The following is a 24464-nucleotide window of genomic DNA, read 5'->3' as shown; positions in this document are numbered from 1 at the left end:
TTCAGGGATTTTCCCCATTTTTTAAACCACAGCCTTCAAAATGATGGGGTTGTGGGGGTGGGGGTGGGGGTCTGGCACGTTTGTATGAAAATGTTTCGAAAACTCTTTTTTTTAGACCTCACTCCCTCATCATCCCACTCCAGACCTATTTTGGCAAATTTTTTTTTCACTTCAAAACTATGGGAAGAGCATTTTCAGTAAAAAAAAATTGCTAATATTTTCAGAGGGAAAAGTGATTTTAAGGGTGATTTGGCTGTTGTTTGTAGCACATCCAAAGACAACTCTCCTCATTTCTTTATCACTCTCACATGTACTGATGTTTTCCAATATTTTCCCCCCATAAATACATTTATATGCTATAAAAAAGAAAATTTGAGAAATTATGAAGTTTTTGCAACCCCAATCCCTGCCCCTGGTTGTTTCTGTTTAGAAATGAAAATATTGGAGAGCTTGAGGAGGTCATTGCTGGTATTTATCAACAGTGATGTAAAAAAAATTACAGAGATACATCTGCATAGCAAGTGACTTGATCTGAGATCGTGTGCTGAAACAAAAGCAATTGCAGCATGGAAGATGTTTGTAAACCATTCAAGAACACAAATACCATTAGTTTCACTTCAACATTAAAACTATTTTCGTCGCTTTGAAACCGCAACCTGTTCACTGACAAAACTTCACAAAAGTGATGCAGCATGAGGTTTTGTCAGTGAACAGCACACACACACACACACACACACACACACAGACACACACACACACAGAGACACACACACACACACACACACATACACACACACATCACCTTTCATTTGTGTGTATGTGTATCTAAGTGTGTATTGGTATGTGTGTGTGCGTGTCACTGTTGAAGTTGTTTGTACTTGTTAGTAACTCTTTGTTTTGTTTTTCTTTGTCTTCTAATAGTAATTACCCAATATTCTAGGCTCTTCTCACAGCTATCCCATGTTCAAAAATTATACAGGTATTTAAAAAAATTTTCATTCAATAAATAATGTTTTTACATTACATATACATTAATAGCGAATTAAAACTTAAAAGAGAAAGTGAGACTTTGCAAATGAAAATGGAATACTCTACAGTGAATGCAATGAATATTTAAATTCATGAAGAATTGGACGCAGTGAATATTTAAATTTGCAAGAAATTGGAGTTTAAAAAATTCAATAAACTTGAGGAATCAAAATTATAGGAAATTTCTTAAAACATGAATTTATAAAAATATTTCCAGACAGTCAACTCTTTAATAATTGCTTTCTTTTAGTAATTTTTACATACCTTATTAATAAGCAGCTTTCTCCATTATAGTATAGATGACTCTGGAAAATCAATGAGGGCCATTGCCAAAAAACTTTGGAGTGAACTATCAGAAGTGTGGTGCACAAGAACATTCAATATAAGTCATGTACTGAGGAAAGGCCAATTTGTGTTTGCAAAAACACAGGGAAACCATTTGACCTATGTTAAGTACTTACTTAAGAAAGTTAAAAGCCTTCACAGACATGGCATACTTTGACCAAGACCATATGTCTAACTAAAGAAATGACAGATGGTTATATGCAGATCATTCTGATATCCTCAGAGTGATGCGCACTTAGTTTCCAGGGTCTTAAAATTGATGCTGCTGAATATGCTGAGGTGCTTGAGACAGTTAAGACCAAGATGGATGAAGTACACAGTGGAAGGCCATGTGTTTCAACAAGACTCAGTGCCTTCTTACAATGCCTACATAACCCAAGAATGGATGTCAGACAACATTTATGATTTTGTAGCCTCCAAACTCACCAGATTTCATTTCCATAGACTACTGCAGTTAGAGTATTTTTGAATGGGAAACTAATCAACATCTTCACAATACTTCACTGAACATTAGCATTGTCCAGCTGATGTCCAAAATGAATTAGGACTGTCTGGTGCAGACATATCAACAATTTTAATCCTGCATTGGCAGTCATCGAAGTTGAAGGCAGATTCATAGAATAATTTTATGAAAAAGCTTGTTGAGGACTTGTACATAAATTTTTTCAAAGTACATTTGATTTGTACTAGATTAGAGTTGTTTTATCAAATTACTAAATATGTCTTCACATACTTTTTACGCCTTATATTACACAGTCTTAGCCTTACAAAATTTATTAAAAACACATTTTTTATATGAAAGAGAAATACAATCAAAAATTCAATTTGGTATCTGTGAAATTGGAAATTTTAACACTTACTTCAATTTATGTTTATTTGAAGCCAGAGATGTAAAAATGTACTGATGTAGTGATGACTGGGTATGATGTTGGGTATTCTAGTAATAGATCACTCTTTAACTGAGTTTGCTTCAGGCAGTTCATATATAGTACTTGGAAATCCTACTGCACAACTTGAATTATCCTGAAAAGAGTATTTGAAGAAGCTCTGAAACTGCATTGTGGTGAATAAATACATGTAACTTATTTCTATGGGATCTTAGAATTAATGCTGCTGAATATGCTGTAACTTATTGGTGGGATTTTGTAGACCTTGTATTATGGCTCTTTGCAAATAAGGGACAGTTGGTGATGAACTGGACATGTTGGTGGCTCTGGAAAAGGTCACTACCCTTTTATGTCATTAAAAACCACACATAATTAATCATTCTACCAGTAATTAACCTAGCTGGTTGTAATTCTATAATAATCTAGAAATTAAAACATATAACACTGCATGGCTTGATGTTTATTTGTAAATGTTTTCTATGTAAGACATGTTAGGGTTGCAATCATATATTGGAGGAGTACTTTTGATTTATAAGTAAATCCTTTCTCCCATCTGTAACCACTCGATCACAGAGTGAGAGCAGTTCTTTTCAGTTTGACTGACAGAGTTCAAGATTTGGACTGGGAATTCAACAGAGAAAAGTGGTGGTAATTACCTAAAAAGGTCATATTCAAAAGGAAGAGGTACTCCAATGGAGGTGAGCAGAGATTTCTGAGAAATAGTTTACCATTTAAATTTGTGCATCTAATGAACATGTTCTTAAGTTTTGTCATGTTTTTACGCCTTTGTTTGGGACCATTGGGGTATGCATAAAGAAGTTGTCAACATAAAACTTTATTTTGGCAAAGTTTTATGTTTGAATGCTTGTAGATGGCTTATCTGTCTCTGTGTTTCTGTTACAGTGCTGTATATTGTTAGTATTGGTGTTGAGTAATCCAAGTTAAATTTTACCAAGCAGATTAGTATGGATGTAGAAATTTGAATGCTCAAGAGAACCTACTACTCTATCTTATTATTTTATGCTCCAATTTGTTCTGGGTTCCCCTGCACAATCAATGGTGTATGTAAAGTACAGTTTGTTCAGTAGGGAATGTCTATGAGCCGTTTACTATATTGTTATTATTTAATCCCAGGTCAGCTCTGGGATGACCTGGGATTGATGAAAGATATTTTAACTGTGATTAAAATCATCAACATTGTAAAAAAATATTTAAAAAAAAGAAAAGTACTGAAATTGAAATCTTACTTTTTAAGTTATTGATTTTACTTCCTGTTATTTTACAGATTTTCCTGCAAATGTGACCATTCCTGATGTACTTTACCTGAGTTGGACTTGTTCTGATTGGATGTTATACTTTACAGAAACATACATGGCACCAATAGTGAGGTGTCCATGTATGTTACTTGCAGCTCAGGATTTTGTTGCAAGCTTAACTAAGCTTCTTCTGATAAGATGATGTTCTCCAGTTCCAAAGAGAACCAGCTTCCATTATCTGGTAATAATGGTTCGCTTAATGTCAATCAGATATCTAACAAGGGATGTTACAGCCTTAGGTCACGTCACAAGTCACAAAATATTTTCAAATGTGAGATCTGTAGCAAAATCTTTGATAGCAATTCTTCTTTGGAACAACACATGTTTTCTGTTCATCATTCTACAAATGGAGTGTTTTTATGTGAATTCTGTAGTGCCAATTTTTCACAAAAGAGCAGCCTCATGCAACACAGGTGTATCCATTTAACTAATACTACTTCACAAGCCATATTAGACACAGGTTTTCCTCAAAAGACTTATCAATCACTGACAGATAATTCTAATATAAATACTGTAAAGATGTCACAGAATTTTACCTGCGAATTCTGTCACAAAACATTTAAAACAAACTCAGCTTTGCTAATTCATAACCGCAGTCACACTGGTGAATCTCCTTATTCCTGTGAGTTTTGTGGCAAGAACTTTCGACAGACTGCACACTTAGATGTCCATATGAGAATTCATACTGGAGAAACACCATTTAAATGTAATTATTGTAATAAATCTTTTAACCAGAAGAACAACAGAAACAGGCATGAATTAATCCACTTAAATGGTAACATAGAACAAAATCCTACTATAACTGGAATAAACTTTGACACAAACACAGCCACATCCCCAATTCATACTTCCAGTGTTCCTAACACATCTCAGAGTTTCACTGTTTCTGATGTGAAAGAATCTTCTTTGACATCTTCCATTTCAGCAGATCAAAGCAGATCTAATGATTTGATTGTACAACGGACACCACAAACATCTCATATATGTCACTTGTGCAACAAAACTCTTAACAGCAAATCAGCATTACAAGTGCATTATAGAACACATACAGGAGAAAGCCCATATGTCTGCCATATCTGTAACCAAAGGTTCAAACAGAGTGCCCATTTGGATGCCCATTTAAGGGTGCATAGTAAGGAAACTCCTTTTAAGTGTCAATACTGTGATAAGGGATTCTCACAGAAAGGCAACAAAAATCGCCATGAGCGCACTCACTTTTTAAACAAAGAAGGAGATACTGGTAAAACAAATACACTACTGCCATCAACCAGAGAAGTATGTCACACAAACAGTATTATTGGTTGTGAATTTGAAACTTTGCTTGATCATGAGGGAGTCAGAATTAATATAAACTATAAACAGTTTGTTAATATTGATGCAGACAATGTTTATAGTGATAAAAGTAATCTAGCTATTTGTGAGTTTTGCCAGAGCCCCATCAAAGATTGTACTTGTGCAGCTACTCACTCTTCTTCATTCCGGCAAAATGCAGAACCATATTCTTTTCAGAAGACTACAGAACAGTTTGTTTTAAGTGATAACACCAGTAGAGAGACTGTAGAGAATCAAACAGCAGAGGTGACAAATATTCAGAAGTATAACAACTCCAGAAGTAAACTCACAGCTCAAACAATATGTAATGACAATACATGCATGTCAGCTTCAAGTGAACTGTTAAATTCCAATACTTCATCAAGGAACCATTCATCATTTATTTGCAAAATGTGTACAAAAGAGTTTGTCACTAACATTGAACTACAAAGGCACATGCAGTGTCATAAGGGAGTTACTGTCTGTGAGTTCTGTCATAAAGATTTTAAAAGCAGCTCATCATTAGCTGTCCACAGACGGGTTCATACTGGAGAGATGCCTTATAAATGTGACTACTGTAACAAAAGCTTTAAACAAGTACCTCATCTTGATGTCCATATGAGAACTCATACAGGAGAAATGCCATTTCAGTGCCTCTATTGTGACAAAAAATTCAGTCAGAAATGCAACAGAAACCGGCATATGAATACACATGTGAATGAAGCTGCTACTGAATCAAAGGATAAGTGTGACAAGAATGAGGTATATTCTGGCAACCAGGTTGAAAAACTTCAGTCTCTAACTGAATGTACAACATGTGGAAATGAATTTTCTGAACCTAATAGTTTCATAACACATATATTATCACATGACAATCTACCTGATTTATTAAGTCAAAGCAATAATCATAATAATCACACTCCTGAAATAAACTGCAATAATTCTGGGACAGTTACTTTTAAAGACAGTCAGTGTAGAGTTTGTAATGAGACATTTACAGATCAGGCTGGCTTAGACCAACATATAGCTTCATCTCATAGAAAGAACTCATTCCCTGTCTCCAAAGATAATTGTGAAACTGAAGCAAATAAAATACAGGAGAGACCTTTGGGCTTAATACCAGGTGAAATCCCTTACATATCTTCATCAGCTAATAATTCTCTTGTAGTTTTGAATAACAATATGGGTACATTAAGCCATTTAGGAAATGAAAGCTCCAAAAGTTTCCAACCAGACAATTGCAACATTGAAGTTCAGTCAAGGTCACAATCTGGGGAATTGCTTTATGAAGCTGGTTACATTGAAAATTCTCAAAACAAAGAATCCAAAACAAATAATTGGATTGAAGCAGCAAGCTTAAAAACAAGTGAACAGAGTATTTCAGCAAATTTTGTTTCCAATGATATGAGCTATACACCTGTTGAAAGACTTGGAACTCATGACTGTCAGATCTGTAATTCAAAGTTTACTAATTATACAAGTTTTATGGATCACCAAAGCTGTCATAATAACTGTATAGAGATGATGAGAAAATCTCAATCAGCTTCTGATGAATTTATTCATAATAACAGCAACTTCTCTGACAGAGGTGTTTTCAAATGTGAGCTTTGTGGAAAGTTTTTTCCTGACATTGCGAGCCTCCATTATCATCAACAGGTCAAACATTCACAACCTAGATCTTGTCATCAACTCGAGAATGGTGATTTTGAAGAAAGAGATAACTCTTTCACATCTAGTCCCAGCAACAAAGGACACTTAATAACAGGAAGCACCAACATAACTTCAAGTAATAAAGAAGATTTGGCAGGTATTAACAATAAACTTTTCAGTTGTAAAACATGTAACTTCCATTTTAATTCTCAGCAAGACTTGATTAAACATAAATTGTGTCACACTGTTTCAACTAATCATTCAGTAAAGTGTAATCAGGACATGACTGCAGCTTTAACTCCATCAAATACATGTGCCGCAGTGGCTGACCAAATGAATAAATCAGATTCTCCTTTGGTTTCCACCAATTCAAACATATGTGAATTTTGTAAGAAAGATTTCCGTAACCACTCTGCCTTGGTAATCCATCGAAGAATACACACAGGAGAAATGCCATTCCAATGTGAATACTGTCATCGTGGTTTTAGGCAAGTTGCTCACCTTGATGTACATCTACGGATACACACCGGGGAGACACCTTATAAATGTGCATTTTGTAATAAGAAGTTCAGTCAAAACTGCAACCGAATAAGACATCAGAAGATTCACCTGCAACCACAAAATTTAGATGGTAGTTATGAGCAGTCAACTAGCCACCAGGCTGGAGATCATATGTACAATTGTGAATTTTGTATTTCAAAGTTCAGCAACTATGAAGAGTTTTTAGATCATCTTAACTGCCACAACACTCCTTGCTTACAAGATGGACAACCAGAAGAATATAAGAAAAAACGAAAATTGCAGTCAGTTTCACAGAGTTTCTATTCTGAAAATGGAACTCCTGAAGATTGGAACTGTTGTGAGAGAGGTTTGACTGGATCTAATAATAAATGTAAACAGTGTAATCCCCATTCAGTTAATGCTGGTGAGTGTAACCTACAGATGGGAAGTAATTGTGACAAGACCCCTTTAAATGGTTACATACATAACTGTAGTGTATCAGATTGTGAAAATAATGGTGGTTACTTTGTGAAAAACTGCCAGAATAGTCTGAAGGTTATTGGGAATAATGAATGTGAGTTATGTAGTGTACAATTTGTGAACAAAGATGAACTTAATGTACACAAAGTGTCTCATCATATGGACCAGCCTTCAACAATGTTTAGCAATAGAAATTCTACCCACTGTCAGTCCAGCATGAATTTATTGAAAGATTCTGCTGGTCAAGGCCCATTTGAAAAGAGTTGTGAGTTTTGCCAGAAAACATTCAATAGTACTTCAGCTCTCATTACACATCGACGTGTACATACAGGAGAGACTCCTTACAAGTGCAGTTTTTGTCAAAAAAGCTTTAAACAAGCAGCACATAGAGATGTTCATATGAGAATACATACGGGTGAGACACCATACAAGTGCCAGTATTGTGACAGAAGTTTTTCTCAGAACAACAATAGACTTCGGCATGAAAAAACTCATCAGTTAGACAACAATACTACTACACAATCCAATGAAAATTCTCCAAGGACTGAGCTTCAGAATGACAGCAATGGGGCAACTAGTTCATCAGCTGAGCAAAATGGTGCATTATGTTTTACTTGTCCAGTATGTGGAGCACTGTTTGAAAGTGGTTTGGACCTCACTGATCACCAAACAATTTGTTTTGCAGCTAATGATAAACTTGCACATAATGATATAGATGTACCAAATTGTTCGGTAAGTCTAGTATTAGAAACAGATTCTTTCCCTAATGATGACTTGCAGCACATACCAAGTTTATCTTCAGACAATAACTACAATCTTAAAGATGCAGACAAGTCTAGTTACTCAGGTAAAAATGTAAGTCAACCAAGTGAAATATTTTTCAGTTGTCACTCTTGTGGAATTAAATTCAGAACTGAGTCTGTTTTAAATAAACATCAGAAGTCGTGTAAAGGTTCTTCAAGACTGGTTCCTGTAGCAACAGATGATATTGGCCTAAATTCTACTGTCATGTCTGAAGATGGATCTTCACACTTTACATTAGAAAATAATGTTGAATCATCAAAAGCTAAGCAACATGATGCAACAGTAGATCTGTTTCCATGCAACATTTGTGGTGAAGAATTTACTCTTGCCATACATCTTAATTGTCACATGGCTACACATTCAGAGCAAAAAGAATTTACTGATCATGTTACTAAGCAAAATAAACCAAGAGCACTTTCAATAATCCTTGAAGAACCTTCTTTGCATATGACTGTTGAAGAATTTGGGAATTGTTCTGAAGATGAAGGTCTTGCTACTCCTCAACCTGACTGTAGTGGTCATCTGGAGAATGGGGAAGACAGTGACAATGTTGCAGAGATGGAAGACAATGATGAAGAGCAAAAAGACAATACAAAACAAACTCACTTTAAGTATAAGAAGAATTCACAAATATTAGATTTTGAAAATTTGATAAAAAAAGAAATTCTTCTTGAAGATTATGAAAATCCTTTACACCAACTGAAAAAAACTTTTATTACAAAAGACAGTTCTAAAGATACAGAAAATCCTTGTGGTATTGATACTGCTATGGAAACAACATCAACTTGCTTACCTGATGCAGATCGAACAGAATACTTTTGTCATCAATGTAACATAGAGTTTACTAATGAAGAAAAACTACATCAACACAGGATGTCTGTTCATGAGGAAGCTAAAGAAAATTATGAAGTTGTGACTAGTGCAGAGCCACTACCTACACTATGTAATCGGGGGGATGGAAACCTACTTCTTGACCAACATATATGTGAATTTTGTGAGAAAGGATTCAACAGTAGCTCTGCACTGCATGTTCATCGTAGAATTCACACTGGAGAATCTCCCTACAAATGCCACCTCTGCAATCGGAGATTTAAACAAAATATTCATCTCAATGTCCATTTGCGAACACATACAGGAGAAACTCCTTATCACTGTCAATTTTGTGACAAAAAATTTACACAAAACAGTAACCGAATTCGTCATCAACGTATGCATCTAGCTGATATTACCACAGTGGATAGTTCAGCTGTTGTGGATAATATTACTCCATCTGAAAATAATGTGTCACTTGAACCAAACTCTGATTCTAGCAACAGAGATTCTTCAGATGACCATGAACTTATGACTAATAGTGAACAGCAATGGAAAGATAAAAAGCCTTTATATTATAACCAACTTTTTGAAAAGGAAAGGAAATCATCTGTTCTTAACAACATTCCTATAGAGTATCATCCACCAAATGAGCCTAAAATAGAAGTCAATAATAATAACTTGACTGGTTCCATTTACATGGGAGACTCTCAGCAAACGAGTGTTTTAAAAGAGGAAATAGATGCTGGTGACGATAAGCAGCTATCTATAAATACTAACAAACAACCAGCTGATAAGGAAGACTCCCAAAGTGAAGTGAACTTGTCTTTCCCTCAAGACTCTAAGTACTACTTAAGGAATTCACACTTTAGATGTGATTTCTGCTCACGACAGTTTCGTAGTAAATCTGCACTTATCATACATCGGCGAGTACACACAGGAGAGAAACCTTACCAATGTACATACTGTTTGAAAAGCTTCAAGCAAGTTGCTCACTTAGAAACTCATTCTAGAATACACACAGGTGAAACTCCATTCAAGTGTAACTACTGTCGACGATCTTTCAGTCAGAAAAGTAATTGTGATCGTCATCATCGTATTCATGTGGCTTGGAAAAAGAGGATGAAAGCTAGAGCTAAAGCTGCTGCAAAAACAGTTCACCTATGTACCATCTGTAATGGTCGGTTTGCTAATGCCAGTGCTTTAAGCAAGCATAAATGTTCTAAGGTAATTTCACTTGAAGAAGCAGAAGGCAACACTGATAATGTGCTTTCAAGCATACCTTACTCATGCAATATATGTGGTAAAAACTACATTAACAAAGGATATTTTGAAAGACATAAACAGTCACACACTTTAAACACCACCTCAGAGAAAGATGCAACATCTGTTACTGAAAAGGCATTTTATTTATGTGAGATTTGCCAGCAAAATTTTACAGATAAAACACAATACACTGAGCATGTATTTCAGCATATCTCTGAGACACCATGTGATCAGGAAGCAAGTTCATACACCTCTACTGACGATGTTCCTGTCGACCATATTAGAGAAGTCTGCTATTTATGTGAGCAGTGTAAAAAAGAATTTTATAATAAAGAAGATTTCTATTCTCACTCTTGCTCCTCTACTTTTGACTCTGGCAATAAGGAAAGATATGAAGAACAAGACTCTAAAAGTTTTGAGAACTCCTGTAATGATGACGAAATATTTACCACAACTCTACTTGATCAAGACCTTTCACGAGAAACTGAAGTTTCTGGGTTTTCAGAACAGAATGGAAATAACAGTGGACTGAGTGTGTGTGAGTTCTGCAACAAGACATTCAAAAGTTTATCATCTTTGCTTATTCATCGACGTGTACACACTGGGGAGACACCATTTAAGTGTCCTTATTGTAAACGACAATTTAAACAGATTGCACACCTTGATGTCCATTTAAGAACACACACTGGAGAAACTCCTTTTAAATGCCAGTTTTGTGACAAATCATTCACACAGAACAGTAACAAGAACAGGCATGAGAAAGTTCACCTGAGCAGTGAAACTGCAGCACAACTTGAACTCAGTAGTAGTCAAATATTTTCTAAAAATTCTGTTAATTCAGCAGTAACTACGTCTGAAAAACCATGTCAAAGTTACTGCTGTGACATTTGTTTTGCTATGTTTTCTACAGAAAATGACCTAAATGAACACATCCAAACGCATCAAGATACAAGCTATGATCTTGGGACTACGCTTTTAGATTTGAATCAAAATTCAAATAAAAGGCACCACCAAGGTGAAAATGATGAATCTAACCAAAACCAGCTCCCACATGGAAAATCTAAGAGACTGAGTGACATAAAGAAAAGATGTATTATGGAAGTCAAAGGACTTGCCAATGAACAAGAGTTAAAGCCAGAAGTTTTTAATCAAAATAGACTTGACGACCAAAGTATGACATACGACAACTTTGGTGAAAATATTTCTTGCCACCAGTGTGAAATGTGTGACAAAATATTCCAAACAAATGATGCTCTTGTAGAACACAAATTCTCTGAGCATATAATATCATCTAGTAACCAAGACATTGATGATTGCAGTTCAAAAATAATAGGCAGCCAGAAGTCTGTCTCTGCTAACTTTGACAATGGTTTGCAAAAACATGTATGTGAATACTGTAACAAAGATTGCAAGAGTTTTTCTTCACTGCTTACACACAGACGAGTACACACGGGGGAAACTCCATATAAATGTAGTTACTGTGAACGTAGCTTCAAACAATCTGCTCACTTAGATGTTCACATGAGGACTCATACAGGAGAAACACCTTATAAATGTAAGTTCTGTGACAAAGCGTTCTCTCAGAATAGTAACAAGAATCGTCATGAGAGATTACACCTCATCCAAACAGCTACTTGAGTCAAAGTAAAACAATATTGTAACTACTCAGAGACTGAATTGTGAATACTTACCAATGTGTATAATAGCATATACTGCAACACTTCAGCTTTTCTGTCATCCTTTAAGATAAGAGTTTATCATTAATTTCATATTCATATGTCAATCCATAAACATTGTAATAAGATGTCCATTCATCAAACTGCTTCAGTTTTGACTGATGCCTTGTTTCTGAAGTTGGTTGACTTATATGCTGTTATATATAATGTTGCAGTCAACACGTCAACCACTGCCAGTAGAAAACAGCATTTTCTATTATGACAAATTAGTTTCTTAAAATAAAAGGCTTTATTAAGGAATCATATCAAATTATTTTCTAATTTTATTACAATTCTACATCTTCAAATGCAAAATTAATGTAACTTTAAGATGTCAAACAGCATTTTTGTTTATAAATAAATATTTGAAGGTATTTTATATAAATATATATAATATATATGTGAGTGAGTGGGCAAACAATAGAAGGGCACTCAACAAATTTATTGGGAGTTACATGTATGGATCAAAACAGTTTGATTCAAATTTGTTGGTACTCTTGAGTTTCAAGTGTGGTGCTAGTTGTCAACCATTTTGAATTTGAATGACAGAAGTTGATTGTTATTACCATAAGGTAGGCTGCTGTTGGTTGAGGAAGGTCACACAGTGTTGTGGTTTCATGTTGGTGTATGAGTAACAGTTAGTTGGAAAATACCGCATAGTGAACAGGAAATTGAATACGTGGCAATTAGGAAATCGGTCAGGTTGTTGGTGGAGAAATAGGAAGGAGTAGCATGTGCAAGTATATAGTTCTATATGTGGTTGTGCAGACACGCTCATATGGTTTTGTGTACATGTGTATTGATGTGAGCATGCGCATCTGTTCATGAGTGCACATGCACATGTCTGCACACACACTTGGACGAACACATGCACACCAGTATGCACATATGCATTTGCGTGCATGCATGAGTATATGCACAAAACAAGCGTCGGGGGTTGGTATGCGTTGGTAAGTGGCAGTCCTGTTCATAGGGTTGGTTGGTAGTGGTGCTAAGGTGGTATATCTGGGTTGTTGGTAGTCAGAGGTTCGCATCAATGCACACATGCATGCAATACCATGATTGTGTCTACACACCCACATATAGAACTATATACTTGCACATGCCACCCCTTCCTACTCCCCAACAACCATGTGGTCTATTTCCTGTTCTCCACGTGGTCAATTTCCTGTTTACCATGCAGTATTTTCCAACTAACTGTTACCCATATACTAACATCAAACCACAACACCGTATAACCTTCCTCGACCAATAGTAACCCACCTTATGGTAATAACAATCAACTCAAATTCAAAATGGCTCACAACTAGCATCGCGCTTGAAACTTGAGTACCAATGAAAGCTGCAGAGATGTTAAAAATATCTGGTGAGGCAGAATAAATGATTAGAATAAATGAAGTTATACAGGAAGGTATTGTACCCAATAACTGGCATAACAGTATCATTGTAAACTGTTATGAAGGCAAAGGAGATGCCTTAGAGAAAGGAAGCTATAAGGAATCAAACTACTGGATCAAGTTATGAAGGTCATGGAGAAAGTTATAGCATATCTGATCAATGACAAAATAGACCTAAATGAGATGCAGTTTGGTTTCCTGCTTGGAAGAGGTATCATCAATGCAATTTTCTTAGTGAGGTAACTGCAGGAGAAATAGAGCAAACCACTATATCTGGCATTTGTTGACTTGGAGAAGGCATATGTCTGGGTACCACAATAATTCAGTAGTCATTATGGAAATTACATGTGGATAAATGACTTGTGAGGGCTGTACAAGATATGTACAAAGATGCAATAAACGAAGTAAGAGTCAAAAATTATTTCAGTAATGAAGCTAGGAGTCCATCAAGTTTCAATCCTCAATCCTCTACTATTCATCATAGTCCTGCAGGCCATCACGAAAGAGTTTAAGATTAGCTGTCCATAGGAACTCCTATCCGCCAATGATCTAATTCTCATAGCTGAATCTAAAGTAGAATCAGGAAATTCCAAACCTAGAGTTGAGAGGCCTCAAAGTAAACTTAAGAAAAGACAAAAGATTTTAATGAGTAGGAGAGAAAACAGGACTCTTCAGAGAAATGGCCTGGTTCAGTATGTAAGAAAGTAGGTGTAATCTTCATATGCTGTACCCAATGTAAACTATGGACATGAGATGTTATGGAATCACAGATAGACTAACAGGAAAATCAGTATGTCCAATAAGCAAACCAGAAATAGAATCTCTGAATGACCTGCTAGAAGTAGCCAATAGCTTTTATCACCAAGGAAATATTAGTATAAAAGGTGGTCACTCCAAAAGTAAGAAGAGGTTGGAAAAGGTTCAGGGAGCTTCTGCCACTGCTAGCAACAAAGCACTTTCCTCTCAGCAGATTGTATGATACTTATGTTAGAACTGTGGTGCTGCATGGTGGTGAAACATAAACCTTGAATACAAAGGACTTAAGAAGACTGGGTAAAAATTAAGCTAGTATACTCTGTTGGATGTGCAATGTAAGTGTGCATGAGCAACAAAGTACAAATGTGCTGAGAGAAAAACTGGGCAGATGTAGTATGCAAGAAAGAAGACTGTGCTGGTATGGACATGTGATGTATATGGATGCTAGAAGCTGATTACTTAAGATGGATGGAACTTGCAGAAGAGGAAGACCTAGGAAAACATGGAACAAAGTGCTGAAGGCTGACCTTCAGCACTTGAATCTCATGGAGGAAATGAGAAGCAGCCAAGATGACTAGTAATATGCACTTCCCAAGAAGATCCACCCAAATCATTGAAACTAAGATACTGAGATCACAATGTGTGTATATATGATGGTGGGCCACCTGCCCACTTTCGTCATTCCCATCATCCATTATCTCTTTAAAGGCGGTGAGCTGATAGAAAAGTTGGCAAGCTGGCAGAATCGTTAGCATGCCGGGTGAAATGCTTAGCAGTATTCGTCTGCCACTATCTTCTGAGTTCAAATTCCACCGAGGTCAACTTTGCCTTTCATCCTTTCGGGATCAATAAATTAAGTACCAGTGAAACGCTGGGGTCAATGTAATTGACTAATCCCCTCCCTGAAAATTTCAGACTTTGTGTCTATTGTAGAATGAATTATCTCTCTAACCGCAGTATTTTGCTGCTGTAATTAAATACGAGTAGAATTGCATGTTTCACAAGATTTTACTTGATACCTACTTGTTACCTGGAACCATTTCATTTGTTATTTATCCTTCATTCTTAATACTGTTCTCTCCACCCATACTTTTGATCAACCTCAAGCATATGTCATCTTTCCCTCTCTCCATCATCCTTCTCTTGTCTACTGTACCATTATTACAATGCTGTAACTCTTCACCACCACCCTCTTTTTTCTCCACCTTCCCCCTACTCATATGTATCATTCATCACTCCTCAACTCTTATCCATCATCCACTCCTTAACCCTATTAATTTCTACAGCTGTCACTTTCCAATACATTCCCTATGCACCCACCAACATTGCTCTTCAGGATATTCACCCCTAACTCATTTTTCATCGCTCATTCTGTCATACACCCTTATACTATCTACCCATCTGCCTTCCCTGTTCTCCTGTCCCTACTTACTTCTACTTGCCTCATGTATTGAGGGTTCACTTTGAAACTTCATCACTGTTTTATCTTTTCCATGCTCTACACTGGTCACTCGTATCCTCTGCTTTATAATGTAGATAGCCATATAACTCCCCTACAGCAAAAGATCTGTTCTATTCTGACCCTTTCTCTCATTTCCTAGCATAATGCCTCCTTCCTCTCTACTATAGCACCACTCGGCTGCAAGCTGCAATGTCAACTTTACTAGAGCTGGTGTCATGAAAAAAACCACCCAGTACACTCTATAAAATGGTTAGCATTAGGAAGGGCATCCAGCTATAGAAACCATGCGAATGCAGAAACTGGAGCACAATGCAGTCTTTGGATCTGTTGGGTCCTGTCACACCATCCAATCCACACCAGCATGGAACTCAGGTGTTAATTTTAGTAAGTATACATGTATTTCCAAAACTAGTGTCATGAAATATTTATTCATTTCAATTTATTTTCCCTTCTCTTACAGCAGGTCTAAACTAACTTAAAGGCAATTGAAACTGGTAGCATATTTTGGTAAAAATGTAAATCTTTTCTTCCTTTCATTCATGATAATGCTCTCAAAGCATTTTCTCCTTTTTGTTTTTAATATAAATTTACTCATGAAAATTCTAAACAAGGAAAAGGTTGACAATGACTTCAAAGATTTGGCTTGCTCACCTTCATCAGACTGCTTTACTTAGGTTCTTCTTGACTTTAAATAATCTATGGAATTTTTCTTGGGTAGTTGAAGCTATGCGAATGATAATTAAGTGTACTGAGGAAGTAGTTGTGCAGGAAGAGAAGATAAAGATAGAAAGGAACAAAGTATGTGTTTGTAAGGAGTAGATTAACAGAATGTTATGATATGGAGATATATTTTGGTTTCAAGTTCAGTCAGGTATGGAAGTAAAGGTGTCAAAGGTGCAGGTCACAACACTCTTTCTATAGAAAGTTGGTTTTGCTCTGTCGTAAGGTTCACAAAAGAAAACTTGTTAAATCAGCTGGTCACACATCATAGGTTACACAGAGATTGAATTGGTGCTGGTGTTATTAAATTTCTAGGAAGAAATTTTAAACTGGGTGTATTGAGAAGATTATGTTACTATAAAATTGAGAAGACTATGTTACTATAAATAATTATCATTTGGGCTTTCTAGTCTCATTTTAGCATGGCTATTGTGTATCATGGCAGACATATGCATACACATAAGTTCATGATGTTACTTTTACATCCATATGAATGTATGAAGATGATATACTTTTATATAGGTATATCCGTCTATAAGAATAACAATGAATAACAAAAATAGATAAAACAACATATATGCATACTGACACATAGCTGTATGTCTTTGTATAAAAACACACATGTATACTCATATATGTGTGCCACAATACATAGATAAAAAATACAAAAATAGAGCCCCATGGCTCTATCTAGCTACCTATCTACTACTCTCTCTTTCTGTATATATATATATATATATATATATATATACACACACATATGCATGCTTACATACCTCAGCTCACTCATCTGCACATCCACTTCTGTTGTCAGGTACATATGCACATATGTGCAAGTGTGTATGTGTGTGTACGTACATAGATATATAATTTCTAATAACAATTTGATTCAGCTCCTTATAGCTTAAAGTTTTCTCTGCAAAACTTTTAGTCATATGGAACTGAGTCAAACTGTTATTAAAAGTTATATGTAACTCCTGTTATATAAATATATATTATCCGAAATGTGTCATACCAATCAGTTTCACATAAAGAATACAATGGAATTTTATGTAAGAAACCGATTATATAACTTTATGCTCATCAGAGTTAGCCGATATGGAAGGGAATATAGCGACTGCTTTCTATTGTCTGACGTAGATTAGCACAACTGGTCAGTGGCTGCTGTTAAAAAGGTGGTGGAATGAAAAAGAAGCTAGGGGATTAGTTTAGGAGTTATGTCCCTTGGTTGGTTATGCTTTGAAGTGAGCAAGAGTTATCTTGAAGTGGGGAAAGTGTGTATTATAAATGTGGTGCTTCTGTGGGGATGGGGTGTGTGGTAAGTAGCAGTGTCACGTGTAATTTTTTCTGTGGGGTGTACCCCCACTTATTTGTGATTTGGCATATGCGGAACTAATAATTCTTTGCAGAAACCACTGCATATTCGTGGAATCATAAATATCGTCAGCAATTTTTTATGGTTTTTTTCTGTGGCAATATATATTTTTTCACACTTTCTAAGGCTAAATTATTAATAATAATATACCATATTTGCCATCTTACTGGATGCCCCTTCGCAGTTGAAACTCCCTATGATTAGAATAGCCGCATATCACATCGCTTGATTGTTTCTCTTATTCCTGCTTTCAGTCAAAGCTTGCTAATTAATATCGCGACATCTGTCTATATTTCACACATACACACTCTCTCTCGCTGTATTTGTCTCTCAACAAAAGCCTCTCATTGTAGTGGAAATATATATATATACATACATATATATATATAAAAATATACAGTGTATCACACCAATATTACTTGGACTAGTGATGACAGATCAAAGATATATATAACATGAGACTGAATGTTAATTTTATACCCGCACTTTTTAAAAAATTATCGCTACATTTGATCATACTCATTGTTTATTTCAACAGGATAATTTTTAAGGTCGTGAAATTAAGTTACTTGCTGGTCCCATCGCTCTCTCTTTCTCTTATTATTATAGTATTGATTACTGTATCTAGTGGTAATACAAATTAAATTTTTCAAAATCATGATTATTTTTAATCTCTGCTCAATCTCCCATTGGTGGTATGCACATATTAGATAAAAGGAAGATTTTGTAGGTTTTTTGGGGAAAAACTGCATCCAGTAGCTATCTTAAGTATTTTGTTGAGTGCTGTGTTTTTCGCAGCATGTTATTAAAGCCCTAAGATGCTGCCCAAACCCCCTGACATCTTCTAAGGCTTCTGGCAGTGAACCTAAGTGCCAGAAAAAGGTTATGACGCTCCATGAGAAGGTACAACTACTGGATATGTTCCGGGAAGGTAAAAGTTATGCTACAATAGGTTGCTATTATGTTATCAATGAAAGCACCATACGCTACATGAAAAAGAATGAGGTAGCAATCAGGATTACTGTAGCAGTAACTTTCAGTGAAAGGGCCAGAAAGATAATGATAGTGAGAAATAAGCATTTTGTCAGGATGGAATCTGATTTGGCATTGTGGATCAGTGACTGAAAGAAGGAAAACATCCCCTTGAGTGGTATCATTATTTGCAAGAAAGCACTGAAATTCTACCAGCAGTTCAACAGAGGAGACTGAGCAGAAGGCACCAAAGAACCACATCCAAGACCATTGACAGCATTGGAGCTTGAAAATTTTCAAGCCAGCAAGTGATGGTTTGACCGTTTCCAGAAACAGTTTAAAATGAAGTGTGTTTTCCTGCGTAGAGAGACAGCAGCAGCCAACAAAGAGGCCACTGAGAAGTACCTCAAGACCTTCAGGCAGATAATTGAGGACAAGGGATACAATCCAGAACAGGTTTTCAATATGGACAAGACTGGCTTGTTCTGGAAGATGCCTTCCAGAATGTACACCATGAAGGACAAAGGTAGAGCCTTACGATTTAAGGCACAGGACAGAGTGGCGCTAATTATGTGTGGTAATGCTGCTAGCTTTGTGATGAAACCAGGATTTATCTATAAGTCTGCAACCCCGAGGGCCTTTGAAAATAAGAATAAAAACTAGCTGCCTGTCCACTGGATGCACAGTACCAAGGTCTGGATTACCAAAAGTCTAAATTTGAATTTGTTCCACCAGTGCTTCATCCCTCAAGCCAAGGAATACCTCCAAAACATATGCATGGAATTCAACATGATGCTTGTTATGGATAATATTGGCAGTCACTCTTTGAATTTCAATCACAAGGGAGTCCAAGTTGAGTTCCAGCCTATGGATCAAGGTGTGATCCGTGCCTTCAAGGCACTTTACACTCAGAACTCTCCAACACCTTGTGGACAGAATAAATTCGGATGAGAATTTCAAGTTAAAGGAGTACTGGCATAACTTCACAATCGCAATGTGCCTGTCAATCATCCATGCTGCTCTTAAAGACATGTAAAAAGAAACCCTCATCACATGCTGGAAGAAGATGTGGCCAGAGTGTGTCCAGGACTACAAGGGATTCTCACCTGAAGATATTTTGCACAAGGCTGTTGACAATGTGGTGAAACTGGCAAAGGTACTTGGTGGCAAAGGTTTTGACGACGTCACCCAAGATGAGGTCAACAACCTCATCGATGCCCACTTTGAAACTCTGACATATGAAGATTTGTTGGAGTTAACAAAACCTGCCAGTAAAGAGGAGGAAGAAGTGCCAGATCCAGAAAAAGAGGAAGATGAGGTGGGCCTGGCAATCGAATGTCTGTCTGACCTTTTAAGGACAGCAAAGGAATTGCAAGGGAAGGCAGAAGCATGGGATCCCTATATGGTTCGGTCTCTCCAATTTAAAAATGCCACTGATGCTGCCATGCAGACATAAAACTCTCCTCACCGCCATGAAGAAACAACGACAGCAACGTCCCATCACAATGTTCCTCAAGCTCACCAAGAAAGCCTTGCACGAAGATACAACATCCTCTAAAACACCTGAAGAAGAGGCATCCCCTAAAGAGATATTAAATATCTGAAGAATACTGGTTTATATTACGTATATCAGTAACAATGTCACTCCAATAGGTAAATAAAAATAAATATACAGTTTATTAATGCATAAATATAAATCAGAAATGGAAAAACAAAACAATAAATTGAACAATTATAAATTCAATTCAGTAAATATATCTGTCTTATATGGAATAATACTGGACAATGGAAAACACCTAAATTGTTATATATATATATATATATATATATATATATATATAATATTTAATAATAATTTAATAAAAAATGAAGTAAAATGTACAGTTACTCACCAATAATGAATGATATTGATTTAAGATGATGATGATGAAACTAATGAAGGTAATGACTGCACAGCAAAGAAGATTTAAAGCTCTTTAGGGGATGCCTCTAAAAATATACAGTTTATTAATGCATAAATATAAATCAGAAATGGAAAAACAAAGCAATAAATTGAACAATTATAAATTCAATTCAGTAAATATATCTGTCTTATATGGAATAATACTGGACAATGGAAAACATAACACTTGACACTTCTCTGAAAGACATACCAATACCACCAAAAAATGCTTATATGAAAGAGCTGATTGCCAAAATAACAGACTTCACACATAGACTAAGATGGAAAACTTTTTATTCTGGTAAAGACCAAATGGATACCACTAATAGCAATAAGGATATTAGCATGGATTTTACCGCTTGAATATTTAAAACCAGGAAGACACCATTACATAATAACCCCCTAGAAACATTTGAAAAAGAACTATGGACTATAATCAAAAACTTAAAATTTAAGAAACACCCATTGCAGAACAACCGAGAAAATAAGCTAAAAAAGTTAACACATGAACTGACAAATATAAAAGGAGTTATTGTTAATTCAGATAAAACAAGAAATTTATATAACATGGATATTAATTTATACCATAAATTATTGTACAAAGAAATTACAAAAAAATACAAGGTAGTTCCCTTAGACAGATTAACCTAGAGGCTAAAAAAATTATGGAAAATTATAATATAGATGATAAAACAGAACCATTATTACCCAGTAGACCATGGATTACAATTAAGGATCATAAGGAGAATTTTCATATTGATACAAAGGTTAGATTAATCTGTCCTAATAAATCTGATTTATGTAAACTTAGCAAGATCTTGAAAAATAAGATCAAACTACAAATATGGTCAAACACTCAGAATACTATTAAATGGTTCTCTAATATAAATAATAAATATAAACATAAATTCCTACAAATAGATACTGAGAATTATTACTCTAGAATAGACCCTACTTTATTAAATGACACCTTGATATTTGCCAAAAAATATACATCTATTAGTGCGAAGGAAATCAATGTAATTTTAACAGCTTGCAGGTCGGTTATAAATTTCAATAATAAGTTATGGGCAAGAAAAGATACCCATAACTGTTTCGATATCTTTCTGGGAGCACCAGATTCCATGCAAATAACTGACTTAGAAGGTGCATATTTATTGGCAAATATACAAGACAAATTCCCAGAGCTAATGGGGAATTTTATAGAGATGATGCACTATTTGTAGTTAAGAATACATCTAACAGATGCCTAGAACTCATTAAAAAATGATTATTTAAATTTTTTTAAAGATTTGGTCTATCTATAACTATAGAAAAAGAATATAATTCAATTAATTACTTAGATATGAACTGTAATTTATTATCTGGAATACATGAACCATATATGAAACCAAATTATAAATAAAAATATATAAATTATCAAAGCAAAGAGAATTTCATATTTATCTTGTAATGAAGATATAGTTAATAGACATAAAGACCAATATGATTTGGCTTTAAGTAAACCAGGATATAAGAATAAATTAAAATATATTATAGTAATACAAATAAAATCAGTAAATTTGATAATAGGAATAATAACATAAAAACTAATGATAATAATAAAAATCATAGATATATAAAGAAACTGAATAAAATTTAAAATGATATCTACTTAATGAATAAAAATAATTTTAGTAGTTTCAACAATAATAAAGTAGATACTAATAAGGTAATATGGCTTATAATCCCATATGCCATGGAAATAAAAACTAATTTGGTGAAATGCATTTATAGGCTAATTAATAAGCATTTCAATATAAATAATAAGTATTATGAAATTATTTACAATAAAAGAATAAAGATAGGATATAGTTTAACTCATAACTTAGCAACTATTATAGCTTCTATAAATAATAAAAAATTAGATTTATTTGAATAGAGAATGTGTTAGTAATAACTCCCCTAATGTCAGGGCCGATATAGAAGATATTAGTAATAATACTACTAGGTATTTCATTAATAAACATAATATTATTAAGAATGATCAGAAACCAGTTACATCTAAAGCCTCTTCCTCAACCAATATAAATAATTATTCTTATAAAACATGTGATTATAAAAATATAGATAGCTGTGTGGTTAAAAATTTATGTAAATTAAAAAATGTAGTATATCAATGTAAAGTTACCACAAATTAATAATAAATATATTTATATTGGATCACCTAAAAATGAAATGAAGAAGCGTCTTTCAACACATTTATATACATTTCAGAATAGGAAAAGACAGAATTCAACAAGTCTAAGTAAATTCATTTGGGAACTTAAAGATAAAAAAATTAATTTTAATTTCGAATAGGATATCTTGGTGACTGCCCCTAGTTACAATATAAGTAATAAGTAGTGCCTTCTTTATTTGAATGAGAAATTATTTATTTTGATGGCTACATTTCCTTTACTTAACCTGAGGGATGAAAAAAATATATCTTGCCTATGGAAAAACAAATAGGTATTGACTAGATATAAATGATTTTTTTATAATAGTTATAGTTAATAGACTGTCATTTTGATACTTCATAATAGATATCTTTAACTATTGTTAAGTAAATTAACAACTCTTATAATTATAATTAAAATTATAAATAGAACTTAATTTATATTTCCCCATTCTAAAGATGTAAGCATATAAATAGGAACTTATTGATGTGTATATATATAAATGCATGTGTATTTTTCAATGTCTACAAATAACAGAAAAAATAAATAAATAGTTACCAGGGTAGCAAAAATTCCCATAAGTACCAAGGATGTAACAGCCTACATATAAAGGTAGAAACTCCAGGTTTTGGTGAAATGTTTTTGTATAAATGGATAAATAAATAAATGGAGTTAAACGCAGGTGTTATTCAAATCTTCCGACACATTTCAAAGAAAAAAACATTGGTATTATTCCAGAAGGAATAAAATGATGTAAAACAATACAATCTTCTCATCAGGGAAAAAAAGAGAAACAAAATGCATCAATAAGATATTTTAACCGAATGTGATGCATTTTGTTTCTCTTATTTTACCCGATGAGAAGATTGCCTTGTTTTACATCATTTTATTCCTTCTGGAATAATACCAATGTTTTCTTTAAAACATATGTTGGAAGTATAAAGATTTGAATAACACCTGCATTTAATTCCATTTATTTATTTATCTCTATATATATATATGTATATATGTTTATGTGTGTATGTTTGTATGCGTATGTGTGGGGATGTATGTATATATATGTATATTTGAATTTGTCATATATATATGTGTGTGTGTGTGTGTATACATGCATATCTGTATATCTCAGTATAGATATTTGCTTATTTGTTTCTTTATATACGGGAAGAGGTATACATCTATATATGTGAAAGTCTTTGTGTAGATATGACGGTGTATATATCTGAATAGATATGTATCTAGGTATATATAAGGGAGTATATATATATAAGTATAGCTGTATTAGTGTGTGTATATATGTGTGTGTGGATGTGTATGTATATATATACATGTATATGGGTATATATGTATATGTGCATGGGTGTATATATGTATGTGTGTGTATGTATATGTATATATATATATATATATATATATATATATATATATATATATATATATATATATATATATATATATATATAAATAATAAATGAGTATATGCATATATACGTACATGTATGTACATACCTACATCTACCTGTATATA

The 24464-nt window shown here is 34.5% G+C and overlaps 2 protein-coding genes across 4 annotated transcripts in view; one reads left to right on the top strand and one right to left on the bottom strand.

The window, feature by feature from the left end:
• The window catches only part of LOC106880551 (uncharacterized), a 101229-nt gene extending 88849 nt beyond the window's left edge, over positions 1 to 12380 (top strand). Inside the window, exons 2-3 of one of the 2 annotated variants that reach the window (XM_052967286.2) lie at positions 2835 to 2959; positions 3547 to 12380. In XM_052967286.2, the coding sequence (XP_052823246.1) occupies positions 3716 to 12037 (8322 nt within the window). In that variant the 5' untranslated portion in view covers positions 2835 to 2959; positions 3547 to 3715 and the 3' untranslated portion in view covers positions 12038 to 12380. The remainder of the gene's footprint in view (positions 1 to 2834; positions 2960 to 3546) is intronic. The other variant, XM_052967285.2, reaches the window with a different exon arrangement.
• The window catches only part of LOC149136152 (uncharacterized), an 80633-nt gene that overhangs the window by 19238 nt on the left and 36931 nt on the right, over positions 1 to 24464 (bottom strand). Inside the window, exons 1-4 of one of the 2 annotated variants that reach the window (XR_016241613.1) lie at positions 23495 to 23707; positions 20689 to 20785; positions 2235 to 2397; positions 1294 to 1334 (exon numbers count right to left, since the gene is read on the bottom strand). The gene's annotated coding sequence lies outside the window, so the exon portion shown is untranslated. Of the gene's footprint in view, positions 1 to 1293; positions 1335 to 2234; positions 2398 to 20688; positions 20786 to 23494; positions 23708 to 24464 lie in introns of those variants that run through there. The other variant, XM_089351059.1, reaches the window with a different exon arrangement.

The sequence above is a fragment of the Octopus bimaculoides genome, chromosome 4 (assembly GCF_046866305.1).
Source record: "Octopus bimaculoides isolate indiv1 chromosome 4, ASM4686630v1, whole genome shotgun sequence".
Classification (NCBI taxonomy): Eukaryota; Metazoa; Mollusca; class Cephalopoda; order Octopoda; family Octopodidae; genus Octopus; species Octopus bimaculoides.
Note: the sequence above shows the minus strand (reverse complement) of the source record. Positions and strands in the feature narration are given on the sequence as shown.